Source organism: Anolis sagrei, chromosome 1 (genome assembly GCF_037176765.1).
Source record: "Anolis sagrei isolate rAnoSag1 chromosome 1, rAnoSag1.mat, whole genome shotgun sequence".
Taxonomy (NCBI): Eukaryota; Metazoa; Chordata; class Lepidosauria; order Squamata; family Dactyloidae; genus Anolis; species Anolis sagrei.
The window spans coordinates 3,045,533-3,061,730 of record NC_090021.1 but is presented as its reverse complement, the minus strand read 5'-3'; the positions used below and the strand labels follow the sequence as shown (position 1 = coordinate 3,061,730).

Here is a 16,198-nt window from a genome sequence, read left to right as displayed (position 1 = left end):
AATGACAATCTGTTAGCAAAGATGGCTGGCCCTCCACGCATAATGCTTGACAACATCATAGGTTTGTCTCTGATTTCAAGCTTTGGTCAAGAAACCTCAGGATCTGCTCTGCTTCTGAAACCAGAATCCCAGCAGTGTGTTCATGTGTCTGCATGTGCATCTGCGCTGTTGAATGAATGCATGGCTCAGTGATAAGGAGTGCTGGGAGTTGTAGTTTCCCAAGGCCTTTAGCTTTCTCAGCCTTAGCAAACTACAACTCACGGGATTCCTTATCTCGGAGCCATGGCAACTCCAGCGGTGTCACGGCACATTCCTTCTCAAGGGTGGATGTGCTGCATCCCATCCATCTGTAGGCTCATCCATGCGCATTCCTTGCCTTCCCCTTCCCACTGGGCTGCAAAGGAAGGACATTTGTTAGCAATTAGTGTGGGGAGGGGAGGCGGGAGAGGGACGGAGGCGCACGCACATTTCTCCGGCACAGGCCCAACAAACACCGCCAAAAAACGGCCTCTCCACTGCTGCTTGCACACCATCGCACACTCGAGAGGGAGGAACGGAGGTGGACCGTGTTGCCACCCCCAAACTAGGTCTGTGGCCTGCTGTGGCCTGCCATGGCGTGAGCCAAATCCTGGCACCACCGGATGCCGCATTGGAGAACTCTTTGGAGAAGTTTGCTTGGGCCGAAGCCCAAGAGTTGGAGGAGTGCGCCAGGGGAGAAGAGGGAGGCCGTGCATGGGGCAAGGAAGGAGACCAAACAGGGCTGGGATGTCAGCCCCAGGGTGCATTGGAGGCTCAGCGTTGCTGAGCATCGGCGCATGAGGCAGTGCTCCATCAGTGCTAGCGTGCATTCAAGGCTGGAGCATCATCTGAAGAGGATAGATCTTTTTTCTGCACATCAGCACATGAGAACATACATGGTGTGTACTCCGGACAAGAGCTTCCTTTGCTGAGCATCGGCACATGAGACAGTGCTCCATCAGTGCTAGCGTGCATTCAAGGCTGGAGCATCATCTGAAGAGGATAGACCTTTTTTCTGCACATCAGCACATGAGAACATACATGGTGTGTACTCCGGACAAGAGCTCCCTTTGCTGAGCTTCGGCGCATAAGACAGTGCTCCATCAGTGCTAACGTACATTGAAGTCTGGAGCTTCAGCTGAAGAGGAGAGATCTTTTTTCTGCAAGTCGGCACATGAGAACATACATCGTGTGTGCTTTGGACAAGAGCTCCCTTTGCTGAGCTTCGGTGCATGAAGCAGTGCTCCATCAGTGGTAGTGTGCATTGAAGGCTGAAGCATCATCTGAAGAGGATAGATCCTTTTCCTGCAAGTTGGCACATGAGAACATACATAGTGTATGCTTCGGACAAGAGCTCCCTTTGCTGAGCTTCGGCGCATGAAGCAGTGCTCCATCAGTGGTAGCGTGCATTGAAGGCTGGAGCTTCAGCTGAAGAGGAGAGATCCTTTTTCTGCACATCAGCACATGAGAACATACATGGTGTGTGCTTTGGACAAGAGCTCCCTTTGCTGAGCATTGGCACATGAGAAAGTGTTCCATCAGTGCTAACGTACATTGAAGGCTGGAGCTTCAGCTGAAGAGGATAGATCCTTTTTCTGCACATCGGCACATGAGAACATACATAGTGTGTGCTTCGGACAAGAGCTCCCTTTGCTGAGTATCGGCGCATGAAGCAGTGCACCGTCAACCTGAGGGTGCATAGAAGTCCGGAGCATTGGCTGAGGAGGATAGCTCCTTTCTACACATATCGGCACATCAGAACGCGCACTGTATGTCCTTCGGATCAGAGCTCCCTTTGCTGAGCATCAGTGCATTGACACTTTGGAAGCCAGGACTTGAGTGATTGAGGATGGACCACAGCTAATGCCTTCCTTGGAGAAGTGGTGTGCTGAGCATCTTTTTGCACATGAGGATGGGCCACAGATAGGACTTTGCTTTGAGGAGAAGTAGAGGAGGAATCAGGAGGAAGCACCACCAGGATGCTGCTGTTGTTTTTCTTCAGAGTCCCTCTTCTGAGGCACTCATGTGCTGGGATGTGGCGCAATCAAGGGAGGCCTGCCATGGCCAGATAAGAAGCACCTGGCAGCCTTTGCAGCATCCCTGACCAGCTTGGAACTGGAGCATCAAGGAGCCATTGGACTCGTGGCAAGGAGATGATGAAAGGTACGTTTCTTTCTTTTGGGAGCTCAGAGAACCGGAAAGGGAACTCCAGAGGCCATCCAGTCCAATCCCCAGGAAGACACAACTAACATGTTCTAGAAGCATTCTCTCCTGACGCTTCACCTGCATCTGTGGCAAGCATCCTCAGAGGCTGTGAGGTTTTCACAACCTCTGAGGATGCTTGCCACAGATGCAGGCGAAACATCAGGAGAGAATGCTTCTATAACATGGCCATTTGTTGTTGTTCATTCGTTCAGTCATTTCTGACTCTTCGTGACCTTATGGACCAGCCCACACCAGAGCTCCCTGTCGGCCGTTACCACCCCCAGCTCCTTCAAGAGGTTTTCACAACCTCTGAGGATGCTTGCCACATATGCAGGCGAAACGTCAGGAGAGAATGCTTCTAGAACATGGCCATTTGTTGTTGTTCATTCGTTCAGTCATTTCTGACTCTTCGTGACCTTATGGACCAGCCCACGCCAGAGCTCCCTGTCGGCCATCACCACCCCCAGCTCCTTCAAGAGGTTTTCACAACCTCTGAGGATGCTTGCCACAAATGCAGGCAAAACGTCAGGAGAGAATGCTTCTAGAACATGGCCATTTGTTGTTGTTTATTTGTTCAGTCATTTCTGACTCTTTGTGACCTTATGGACCAGCCCACACCAGAGCTCCCTGTTGGCCGTCACCACCCCCAGCTCCTTCAAGAGGTTTTCACAACCTCTGAGGATGCTTGCCACAGATACAGGCGAAACGTCAGCAGAGAATGCTTCTAGAACATGGTCATTTGTTGTTGTTCATTTGTTCAGTAATTTCTGACTCTTCGTGACCTTATGGACCAGCCCATGCTAGAGCTCCCTGTCAGCCGTCACCACCCCCAGCTCCTTCAACAGGTTTTAACAACCTCTGAGGATGCTTGCCACAGATGCAGGCGAAACGTCAGGAAAGAATGCTTCTAGAACATGGCCATTTGTTGTTGTTCATTCGTTCAGTCATTTCTGAGTCTTCGTGACCTCCTGGACCAGCCCACGCCAGAGCTCCCTGTCGGCCGTCACCACCCCCAGCTCCTTCAAGGTCAGTCCAGTCACTTCAAGGATGCCATCCATCCATCTTGCCCTTGGTCGGCACCTCTTCCTTTTTCCTTCCATTTTCCCTAGCCATACAACCCGAAAAACCTACAACAAACCAACCCCCCACTTGCCTGTTTTTGGAAGCTAGGCCAGGTCAGGTCCGGTGAATTTTTGGAGGGGAGACCCACAACAAAGTCTTTAGCCAAGGAGAAGACTCTTTCTGCAAAACTTGGAGACCTGTTACTATCAGTTAGAGTTAATAATACTGCTTAGGCTTGACTCTTGTCCAATGTTTCTCAACCTGGGGGTCAGAAACCCTGGGGTTTGGCGAGGGGGTGTCAGAGGGGTCACCAAAGACCACCAGGAAATACAGTATTTTCTGTTCATCATGGGGGTTCTGTGTGGGAAGTTTGGCCCAATTCTATAATTGGTGTGGTTCAGAATGTTCTTTGATTGTAGGTGAACTATCAATCCCAGCAACTACAACTCCCAAATGTGAAGTTCTATTTTCCCCAAACTCTACCAGTGTTCCCATCTGGGTATATTGAGTATTCATGCCAAGTTTGGTCCAGATCCATCATTGTTTGAGTCCACAGTGTTCTCTGGATATAGGTGAACTACAACTCCCAAACTCAAGGTCAATGCCCACCAAATCTTCTAGTGTTTTTTTGTTGGTCATGGGAGTTCTGTGTGCCAAGTCCTAGATGCACTTTAGCACTACTAATGTCGCTGCACACCGCACTTAACCCTACGTTACCTCCTGCCATCTCAGCACTTTTAACTCTGTACCCCATTGCGCTGGCCGAACCAGTTTTAATAGTGTCTTGATGTATTGTTATTGTGGTTATTTGCTTAATTGTTTGATTTGCTTGTCTATTGTTGTGTTATGTTTTTATTGTATTGTGTTTTGAGGCTTCGGCCGTGTAAGCCGCATCGAGTCCTTCGGGAGATGCTAGCGGGGTACAAATAAAGTTAATAAATAAATAAATAAATAAATAAGTTTGGTTCAATTCCATCATTTAGGGAATTCAGAATGCTCTTTGATTGTAGGTGAACTATCAATCCCAGCAACTACAACTCCCAAATGTGAAGCTCTATTTCCCCCCAAACTCTTCCAGTGTTCCCATCTGGGCATATTGAGTATTCATGCCAAGTTTGGTCCAGATCCATCATTGTTTGAGTCCACAGTGTTCTCTGGATGTAGGTGAACTGCAGCTCCCAAACTCAAGGTCAATGTCCACCAAACCCTTCCATTATTTTCTGTTGGTTATGGGAGTTCTGTGTGCCAAGTTTGGTTCAATTCCATCATTTATGGAGTTCAGAATGCTCTTTGATTGTAGGTGAACTATCAATCCCAGCAACTACAACTCCCAAATGACAAAAATCCTAATTTTTAGCTGTCCTTGATTGTTTCCCCTCTGTTGTTTTGCTGTTGTAATTTTAGAGTTTTTTAAAATACTGGTAGCCAGATTTTGTTCATTTTCATGGTCTCTTCCTTTCTGTTGAAATTGTCCACATGCTTCTTGTGGACTTCAGTGGCTTCTCTGTGTAGCCTGACATGGAGGTTGTTGGAGTGATCCAGCATTTCTGTGTTCTCAAACAATATGCTGTGTCCAGGTTGGTTCATCAGGTGCTCTGTTATGGCTGACTTCTCTGGTTGGAGTAGTCTGCAGTGCCTTTCATGTTCCTTGATGCGTGTTTGGGGCATGCTGCTGTGTTTGGTGGTCCCTCTGTAGACTTGTCCACAGCTGCATGGTACACGGGAGACTCCTGCAGAGGTGAGAAGATCCCTACTCCAACCAGAGAAGTCAGCCATAGCAGAGCACCCGATGAACAGGTTGACACCGTGTGAAAAAGTTCTTGGAGTCCTTGTGGACAACAAGTTAAACATGAGCCAATAATGTGATACTGTGGCTAAAAATTCCAATGGGATTTTGGCCTGCATCAGGAGGAGTAGGGAAGTCATGCTCCCCATGCTCTATTCTGCCTTGGTTAGACCACACCTGGAATCACAAAGTGTTCAGTTCTGGGCACCACAATTGAAGGGAGATGTTGACTCTAAGCTGGAATGTGTCCAGAGGAGGGCAACTCAAAGGATCAAGGATCTGGAGAACAAGCCCTATGAGGAGCGGCTTAAAGAGCTGGGCATGCTTAGCCTGAAGAAGAGAAGGCTGAGAGGAGATATGATAGCCATGTATAAATATGTGAGAGGAAGCCACAGGGAGGAGGAGGGAGCAAGCTTGTTTTCTGCTTCCTTGGAGACTTGGACGCAATGGAACAATGGCTTCAAACTACAAGAGAGGAGATTCCATCTGAACATAAGGAAGAACTTCCTGACTGTGAGAGCCGTTCAGCAGTGGAACTCTCTGCCCCGGAGTGTGGTGGAGGCTCCTTCTTTGGAAGCTTTTAAGCAGAGGCTGGATGGCCATCTGTCAGGGGTGATTTGAATGCAACATTCCTGCTTCTTGGCAGAATGGGGTTGGACTGGATGGCCCATGAGGTCTCTTCCAACTCTTTGACTCTATGATTCTATACAGGAAAGGAGATTCCATCTGAACATGAGAAAGAACTTCCTGACCGTGAAAGCCGTTCAGCAGTGGAACTCTCTGTCCTGGAGTGTGGTGGAGGCTCCTTCTTTGGAAGCTTTGAAACAGGGGCTGGATGGCCATCTGTCAGGGGTGATTTGAATGCAATATTCCTGCTTCTTGGCAGAATGGGGTTGGACTGGATGACCCATGAGGTCTCTTCCAACTCTAGGCTTCTATGTGAGAGCTGTTCAGCCGTGGAACTCTCTGCCCCGGTGTGTGGTGGTGGCTCCTTCTATGGAGGCTTTGAAACAGAGGCTGGATGGCCATCTGTTGGGGGTGCTTTGAATGCAATTTTCCTGCTTCTTCGCAGAATGGGGTTGGACTGGATGATGGTCCAGGAGGTCTCATCCAACTCAAGGATTCTAAGGTTCTAGATGCACATGGCCATTTGTTGGGAGGATTCTATGATTCTATCCTTGGAGGAACATGGACTGAAGAGAGTCCCTCTTCATCCCATGTTCCTTCAAGGATGAAATGTTAGTATGAGCCATCCCTCTATCCTACACCCACCCCATAATTGTGGGATCTCTAGTTTCTGCATTCCTGGGAAGGGGATAAAAGAGGAGCCTCTCATTTGGAAATAAGACAATTGCTAGGTTTGGCTCCTGGCGTCACAGCCTTTGTTTACTCTGATTGGGTTTTAACCTCAGGTTTGGGATTCAGTAATAACGGGTTCCGGAAAATCCAAATAAGCTTTGTTGGTTCCAACAAGGGAACGTTTGAGTCTGGCATTACAAAATAATAAGTCAGTTGAGAGAAACAAAAGAGTTGGTGGGAACCCAAGAGGTCATCTAGTCCAACCTTCCTTTGCCAATACCGAATTTCCACCACCGAAGCATCCCTGGGTGCTTCTACACTGTGGAATTCATGCAGTTTGGCACCACTTAAGCTGTAGTTCCAACAAGGGAACATTTGCGTCTGGCATTAGAGTCCCAAAATTACGAAATAATAAGTCAGTTGAGAGAAACAAAAGAGTTGGTGGGAACCCAAGAGGTCATCTAGTCCAACCTTCCTTTGTCAATACCGAATTTCCACCACCGAAGCATCCTTGGGTGCTTCCACACTGTGGAATCAATGCAGTTTGGCACCACTTAAGCTGTAGTTCCAACAAGAGAACATTTGAGTCTGGCATTAGAGTCCCAAAATTACAAAATAATAAGTCAGTTGAGAGAAACAGAAGAGTTGGTAGGACCCCAAGAGGTCATCTAGTCCAACCTCTCTTTGCCAATAGAGAATATCCACCACTGAAGCATCTCTAGGCGCTTCCACACTGTTGAATTAATGCAATTTGGCCCCACTTGAGCTTCTGTGGCTCAATATTGTGGGATTACAGGAGTTGTAGTTCTGCAAGGTCTTTAGCCATCTCTGGGATTGTGGGAATCGTAGTTTTGCAAGGTTTTTAGCCATCTTGCAAAACTTCAACTCCCAGGGTTCCATAACACTGAACCACAGCTATCATTGCATGGAATAGTAGGAAGAGTGTCCTGATGGTCTCTGGAGGCTTTTCAGTCATAGAATTCTAGAGTTGGAAGGGTCTCCCAAAGGCCATCCAGTCCAACCCCATTCTGCCAGGAAGGGAGACAACATCCGAACCCTCCCAACGGATGGCCATCCAGCCTCTTTTAGAAACAGAGAAGGAGGCTCCACCATGTTCTACTATAATACGAAGGGATCTCCAAGGGCCATCTAGTCCAACCCCATTCTGCCAGGAAGGGAGACAATATCCGAACCCTCCCAACAGATGGCCATTCAGCCTCTGTTTAGAAACAGAGAAGGAGGCTCCACTGGACTCTGAGGCACCATGTTCTGCTATAATATGAAGGGATCCCCAAGGGCCATCTAGTCCAACCCCATTCTGCCAGGAAGGAAGACAACATCCAAACCCTCCCAACAGATGGCCATCCAGCCTCTGTTTAGAAACAGAGAAGGAAGCTCCACTGGACCCTGAGGCACTATGTTCTACAATAATAGGAAGGGATCTCCAAGGGCCATCTAGTCCAACCCCATTCTGCCAGGAAGGAGGACAACATCCGAACTCTCCCAACGGATGGCAATCCAGCCTCTTTTAGAAACAGAAGGAGGTTCCACTGGACTCTGAGGAACCATGTTCCACTATAATAGGAAGGGATTTCCAAGGGCCACCTAGTCCAACCCCATTCTGTTGGGCAAAAAGACACCATCCAAGCCCTCCTAACAGATGGCCAGCCAGTCTCTGATTAAAAGGCCCGTTCATATAGACTTTCAAGCCAGGAGCCTCCTGCTCTGTGTGGACTTTGGCTGCTTTTCACCGGGTTGCTGTGAAGGAGCCAGCCTCATTTTTCCTGTTTTCTTGTGATCCGACAAAGCAGAGACCCAGGCTTGTTCCAGCCTTTCATGTGGGGCAAACAGGTTGCATCAAAGAGCCCTGTGTGTGCTTTTCGGCAATTTGAAAGTTGAGTTCCCTGCAACCAACAAATATTTGGAGAAGGCAGGTGGGGCGAAGGGGAGAAAAGAAGTCTGGTCCAGAGGGATGTTTTCTAAACTCTGGAACTGGCAAGGGAGCCTTTTGGGAGCGGAGAGCAGAGCAAATATTTATCCTCTGAATCTCAAGCAAAGGATACGTCAGCATGAAGGGGTACCTGGCACCTATAGGGTAGGTAAGACTAGGGAAGAAGCTGCATCAAGAGCACATACGAGGGTTGAATGAAAAGTAATGCCTCCATCTTCGTTACGTGGGTTTAAATGGGAATATTTTAATAAATCAAATGCAGAAATAATCTGAAAACTTGTTCATTGTTGGCAGAAATGTATCCAATTGTCTGGTGATTATGTGTGGGTCACATTATTGCTTTGCTTGGCTATTGGAAGATCTGTGCATGATGGGTACTCAGGATGAGAGAACTGTGAGACGCTGGTAGTGGAAAAAGAGTGTCAACTTCTTCTGCAACGGCTTCAGAAAACTTTTTCTTTGTTGGCAGAAATGTATCCAATTGTCTGGCGATTATGTGGAAAAGTGAATAGTGCTTTGGTTAGACCACACTTGGAATATTGTGTCCAATTCTGGGCTCCACAATTCAAGAGAGATATTGACAAGCTGGAATGTGTCCAGAGGAGGGCGACTCAAATGATCAAGGGTCTGGAGAACAAGCCCTATGAGGAGCGGCTTAAAGAGCTGGGCATGTTTAGCCTGAAGAAGAGAAGGCTGAGAGGAGACATGATGAGGGCCATGTATAATATGTGAGAATAAGCCACAGGGAGGAGGGAGCAAGCTTGTTTTCTGCTTCCCTGGAGACTAGGACGCAATGGAACAATGGCTTCAAACTACAAGAGAGGAGATTCCATCTGAACATGAGGAAGAACTTCATGACTGTGAGAGCCGTTCAGCAGTGGAACTCTCTGCCCCGGAGTGTGGTGGAGGCTCCTTCTTTGGAAGCTTTTAAGCAGAGGCTGGATGGCCATCTGTCAGGGGTGCTTTGAATGCAATATTCCTGCTTCTCGGCATAATGAGTTTGGACTGGATGGCCCAGGAGGTCTCTTCCAACTGATTCTATGATTCTATGGCTAGAAGAGAATGCCCAGCAGTCCGTTATCTCAAATCCACGTCATTGGAATGTGTGACAGGAAAAGCTCACAGTTCACTCTCTAGGCAGTAAATCCCTCTATGCCTTTAGCTCTTGCATAGCATTACATAACATGACATCTTACACCTGACACCCGGAGATTAAAAACTATAAACTATATTTCACACCAGTAAAACTATAGTACCGACAGACTTTATTTTATTTGCACGATGGTGGACAGTGCTCCAAGTTAGCATGTAGTTGGGTGCTCATTTACACATCCGTTTCCTTTGATGCTACATTGGGCACAGTTTTCGGATGATGCAGAGGGAAGAGAGGGTGGACTAGATTTATTTATTTATTTATTTATTTGCTTTATTTCTATACCGCGTTTCTCAACCTATAATAGGTGACTCAACGCGGTTTACACAATATTAATTACCACAACAATAACAATTAGAACACAGCATACCCAATAACAAACACACAACCATTCATACAGTGCCTCGATCGCAACCAAGATCCAGTCTCATATCCTTATACCGTTCCTATGTTCAGTTTACCGTCATTCTGTGTACAATTGCGCTGATTAGCCAAACGCTTGCTCAAAAAGCCAGGTTTTGAGCTTCTTCCTAAATGCCAGCAACGAAGGGGCCTGTCTGATGTCGCTTGGTAGGGCATTCCATAACCGAGGGGCCACCACCGAGAAGGCCCTGTCTCTCGTTCCCGCCAACCGTGCCTGTGACGCAGGCGGAACCGAGAGCAGGGCCTCCCCGGACGATCTTAATGTCCGTGTCGGTTCATAGGAGGAGATGCGTTCGGAGAGGTAGGTGGGGCCGGAACCGTTTAGGGCTTTGTAGGCTAATGCCAGCACCTTGAATTGTGCCCGGTAGGGAATTGGCAGCCAGTGGAGCTGGCTCAACAGAGGAGTGGTATGCTCCCTGAGAGCTGCTCCTGTTAGCAACCTGGCTGCCGAGCGCTGGACCATCTGGAGCTTCCGGGCAGTCTTCAAGGGCAGCCCCACGTAGAGCGCGTTGCAGTAATCTATGCGGGATGTGACCAGAGCGTGGACTACCGTGGCCAAGTCCGACTTCCCGAGGTACGGGCGCAGCTGGCGCACGAGCCGAAGCTGTGCAAATGCTCCCCTGGCCACCGCTGAGACCTGAGGCTCCAGGCTCAGCGATGAATCCAGGGTCACACCCAAGCTGCGAACCTGCGTCTTCAGGGGGAGTGTAACCCCGTCCAACACAGGCTGTAACCCTATGCCCCGTTCGGCCTTTCGACTGACCAGGAGTGCCTCTGTCTTGTCTGGATTCAACTTCAATTTGTTCACCCTCATCCAGTCCGACACAGCAGCCAAGCACCGGTTCAGGACCTGAACAGCCTCCTTAGAAGTAGGTGGAAAGGAGTGACAGAGTTGGACATCATCTGCGTACAGATAACACCGCACCCCGAAACTCCGGATGATCTCTCCCAACGGCTTCATGTAGATGTTAAACAACATGGGGGACAGTATTGAACCCTGCGGGACCCCACAAGACAAAGGTTGTGAGGACGAGCAGCTGTCCCCCATCAACACCTTCTGGGTACGACCCTCTAGGAAGGACCCGAGCCACTGTAAAACAGTGCCACCAAGGCCCATTCCCGCGAGGCGTCCCAGAAGGATACCGTGGTCGACGGTATCGAAGGCCGCTGAGAGATCCAGCAGGACCAACAGGGACACACTCCCCCTGTCGAGCTCTCTGCGGAGATCATCCACTAAGGCGACCAGGGCTGTCTCGGTACCATGTCCCGGCCTAAAGCCAGACTGTGCCGGATCCAGATAATCAGTGTCTACCAAGAATACCTGGAGTTGTGAGGCCACCACACGTTCCAGGACTTTGCTCAAAAAGGGAAGATTGGAAACAGGCCGATAGTTGACGAATTGAGTGGGGTCTAGTGATGGTTTTTTCAACAGCGGTTTTATTACAGCTTGTTTTAAGCTGGCTGGAATATTGCCTTCCCGAAGGGAGGCATTAACCACCACCTCCACCCACTCGGCCAATCCCCCTCTGGCCTCCTTTAGAAGCCAGGATGGGCAGGGGTCTAGGATGCATGTGGTAGCTCTCATTCCTCCAAGTATCTTGTCCACATCCTCGGGTTTCACCAATTGAAATGAATCCATCAAAATCGGACAAGCAGATGCTCGTGTTACATCCTCAGAGACTGCCGTTAACGTGGTATCCAGGCCAGAGCGGATCAAAGCGACTTTGTCCGCAAAGAACCGAGCAAATGCTTCACAGCGGGCCGTCGAGTTGTCAGGGTTCCCATCCGGAGTGGTGGGGTTCAATAGCCCTCTGACAACTCGAAACAACTCCGCCGGACGGTTCTTTGCGGACGCAATATTGGCCGCAAAGAAAGCTTTCTTTGCCGCCTTTATTGCCACGGCATATGCCCTTAGTAGGGCAACAAACCGTGTTCGATTTAACTCGCTCGGGTCCGAACGCCACACGCGCTCTAGTCTCCTCTTCCTTCGCTTCATCGCTGCCAGCTCCTCGTTGAACCAAGGTGCTGGTTTAGCTCGGCTACTTGAGAGGGGACGTTCCGGAGCAATCGTGTTTATGGCCCTAGTCATCTCCCCATTCCAGAGAGACACCAGGGCTTCAACAGAATCACCAACCGAGGTGGCAGGAAAATCCCCAAGAGCCGTCAGGAATCCGTTCGGATCCATAAGCCTCCTGGGGCGGACCATCTTAATGGGTCCCCCACCTCTGCAGAGGTTGGAAGGTGTGGTGAGTCTAAATCTGACCAGATAGTGGTCGGTCCATGGCAACGGAGAGGTGGATAACTCCTCAACACCGCCACCTTGCTCCCATCCCTGACAGAAAACCAAATCTAATGTGTGTCCCGCACAGTGGGTGGGGCCAGATACTTGTTGGGACAGCCCCATGGTTGCCATGGATGACATGAAGTCCTGAGCCGCTCCTCCTAGGGAAGTCTCGGCATGTACATTGAAGTCCCCCAGCACAAGAAGCCGTTGAGACTCCAATGCCAGGCTCGAGACCACCCCCGCTAGCTCAGGTAGGGAGACCGTAGTGCAGCGAGGTGGGCGGTACGCTAACAGAATCCCTATTCTGTCCCGGTCGCCCACCCTCAGGTGGACACACTCGAAATTGGTTGACTGTGGAATGGGGCCTCTGGTCAGAGGGATAGAATTTTTATAGACCACCGCAACTCCGCCTCCCCGCCCTCCAGGTCTCGACTGGTGCTGTACAGAGAATCCTGGCGGACAAAGCTGGGTCAAATTAACTCCTCCAGCTTCATCCAGCCAGGTCTCTGTAATGCACGCCAGATCTGCCCGTTCCTCCAAGATTAGATCTTGGATGAAAGATGTTTTGCCATTGACAGATCTGGCGTTCAGCAGCACCATCTTCAACCCAGAGGGACTGCCAACCTGGGTACACCCACTTACCAAGTCAGGAGACCGATTACAAGTAATTAAGTTTTTTTTCCTTCTTTCCCTAGGCCGAATTTGGGCTGTAAAATTTTTACTATTTCTAGGCCGAATTAGCCGAATTGGTGGTCTCCCTTTCCCGTATCTCCCCCTCCCCGTCACGGGCTCTATGGGGGCCCCCCGGCCAGTGGAATACCCTTCTTCTACCATATTGCACTTAGAATTCGTAGTTTCAACCCATGACTTGTACCAGATTATATACTTTTGCCACTCAGTCTCAGTCCAATTCTTTCCTATTCCTGGTGTGTTAATTCCAGGATCCCCCCACCCGTTCCACCCTCTATTGTCCTCCCAGTCCACCAGTAACACAATAAGCAGACCCCAAGGGAGGAATGCTGACATTGGGGAACAGAGTTGATACAGGGTTGAGGTAGGATATTAGGTTCAAGTAGTAGTAGATTTTAAATTGCTAGGTCTTAAAGTGCTAAAGATTTAGTCTAAGCTGTTAAAGTGCATAGAAAGCTGTTAAGTGCATACAATAACGCGTTATCAGAGACTGACTGCTATGGTGGTCACTTAATAACCTTACTTATACAGGGTTAAAGTGCAAGTTGTTGGATGAAGTGCTGACCGTTGTATACCTTAGCAGCAATTGGCCCCTCTAAGTGCTAACAGTTGTAAAATTTGGCAGCAATAGATCAAATAAAGTGCTGGTAATTGGAAGACTTAATAGCGTTGGCTCATATAAAGTGCTGGCAGTTGGCAGGTATCAGCGTTGGCTCAGACAACAATTTACTAGCGCAATGAATGTGCAAGTTGATCGAATAGTCCTCAGTCCTATTGGTAGATGTAAAGTCCAGTTGGTCTCCCTCCTCCCCCTCCCACCATCAGTGTCAGGGTCGGGTGACTGGGGCCTTGCAGCAGAGTGACGGATCGCTAAGATGGCCACCGGAACTGCTGATGAGCTGGATAATTCCGGAAATGGAGGCAGTAACGCGGTGGGTGGCGTTACAGTAATGGCGGTTGATCACAAAGCATGTAACAGCAGCTATGTAGCAATATATATAGTTCCAACCACCCAGGAGACAGCCTAGCAGTCGTGAGGTTAGTGTTGCTGGTTAAGAGCGTTGCAGGCTAGAGATCACGATCGCCGCAAGAGAGCTTAAAAAACGCTGAGTCACCGCGCGGCGTTGGTCAGGCTCTCCCAGGGAGGCGCCGAGTCACCGCCGGCTCACCCTGTCGAGCTTGCCCCAGCGGTATCGGGGCATGGGAGAAGCAGCCGGGACGCCTCCAGGCCTCGGAGAAAGTTGGAGTACGAGGCCTGTCTCAGTTGGAGTCGCGGAGGAATCACACCTCCGAGTGCAGAGGAGTTCAAGCTTGGCGCGGAAGGATCGGCACAGAATCCGGGGAGCGGGGAGCGGGGAGCGGAGCCACCTCAAGGGGTCCCTTCCAAGCCTGGGATTCTAGGATTCCTTCAGTTTGTGGACATCTGCATTGTTGTTATTTACCTTATTTATCTTTTAGACGACGACTTAGCTGGAGAAGAAGAAGAGATGCCCCCGTTTAGATACAGGCCGAATGGTAAGAGCTAAAGAACTGCTTTTATTCTATAGTGTGGATCAGGCATGGGCCAACTTGGGCCCTCCAGGAGTTTTGGTCTTCAACTCCCACCATTCCTAACAGCCTCAGGTCCCTTCTTTTTCCCCCTCAGCCACTTAAGCGGCTGAGGGGGGGAAAGAAAGGGCCTGAGGCTGTTAGGAATGGTGGGAGTTGAAGTCCAAAACTCCTGGAGGGTCCAAGTCGGCTCATGCTTGGTGTAAATGCCTTGCCAGTTATCCCTAAATCGCTCATGTTTTGTTACTTCCTCCAGGCCGGATGCGGACCAATTGCACCCAGTGCGAGAAGACACTAACGCTCCAAACGTCGGTGAAAATCCTCTACTTCTTCATCGTCTTGCTAGTGGTCACAGTGGTAGTGCTGGCTACCTTGGGTGAGTCCTTTTGAACTCTTACTATTTTCTGAATTGCCTCTCTGAAACTCCTGCTGTGCTGTCAGGCTTTTGTTTTGCCTATCAAAAGGCTAGCAGAGAGAGACATATACCGGAGCTAAAGCTTCATTTCACCCCTCCCTCCTGTTTTTAAGTCTGCAGCGTAAGAATAACCTCTCTACGTATGTTGTTATGAGGTTTTTTTAACTATAAGTTGAACAAAGAGAGAAGGATCTTTTAAAAAATGGAGAGGGGATGGTGTGGGAAACAAGTCTTACTGTGTGATCAAACCAATAAATCTTACAGAAAGTGGAGAAAAGGAGAAGGACGTGATGTAGGTAAGGAAATCATCTGTTTAACTTCCAAACAGGGCTTTGCAAAGCTTAAGGGAAAACCAACTATCCCAAATGCTTTACTTATCCTGTGTGGTGAAGTCTTGTGAAACTACAACTCCTATAATTTCATAGCACTGAGCCAGGGCAGTTAAAGTGGCATCAAACTCCATTAACGTGGAGATGCATGCTGAGATAGGCAGAAATTTTTGAAAAGTTCACATTACAACATCTTAAAAAACCTCGAACCATGACCACAAATTGTAAACACCGAAACCCATTGTGAACCACTACTTGTTACACCAATAAGAGAAAACTATAGTCATAATCATGACCTCACAACCTCTGAGGATGCTTGCCATAGATGCAGGTGAAACGTCAGGAGAGAATGCTTCTAGAACATGGCCTTATAGCCCGAAAAACCTACAACAACCCATAATAATGACTCCTATTGGATGTTCCCTATTACATCCTATGACAGATAATATGACACACAGGTAACTATTATGGACTCAACAGGTTTATTCTAGTCAAGCTGCCTTTGCACCTGTTTTCCTGGGGTTCCAAGATACTTATTAAGGGTGCATCTTAATAGGGCTAGAAGGCATGATCATCAAGTTTGCAGACGACACCAAATTGGGAGGGATAGCCAATACTCCAGAGGACAGGAGCAGAATTCAAAATGATCTTGACAGATTAGAGAGATGAATGGCCAAAACTAACAAAATGAAGTTCAACAGTGACAAATGCAAGATACTCCACTTTGGCAGAAAAAATGAAATGCAAAGAGACAGAATGGGGGACAAGGCCTGGCTCGAGAGCAGTACGTGTGAAAAAGATCTTGGAGTCCTCGTGGACAACAAGTTAAACATGAGCCAGGAATGTGATGTGGCGGCAAAAAAAGCCAATGGGATTTTGGCCTGCATCAATAGGAGCCTAGTGTCTAGGTCTAAGGAAGTAATGCTACTCCTCTATTCTGCTTTGGTTAGACCACATCTGGAATATTGTGTCCAATTCTGGGCACCACAATTCAAGAGAGATATTGACAAGCTGGAATGTGTCCAGAGGAGAGCG

At 48.7% G+C, this 16,198-nt stretch overlaps 1 protein-coding gene across 1 annotated transcript in view; it reads left to right on the top strand.

Moving 5' to 3' along the window:
- The first annotated feature begins 419 nt into the window (after positions 1-419).
- SCARA3 (scavenger receptor class A member 3) overlaps positions 420-16,198 on the top strand; it is a 51,592-nt gene continuing 35,813 nt past the window's right edge. The window contains exons 1-3 of the mRNA XM_060754776.2: positions 420-2,181; positions 14,330-14,386; positions 14,676-14,795. Of these exons, the coding sequence (XP_060610759.2) occupies positions 2,172-2,181; positions 14,330-14,386; positions 14,676-14,795 (187 nt within the window). The 5' untranslated portion in view covers positions 420-2,171. The remainder of the gene's footprint in view (positions 2,182-14,329; positions 14,387-14,675; positions 14,796-16,198) is intronic.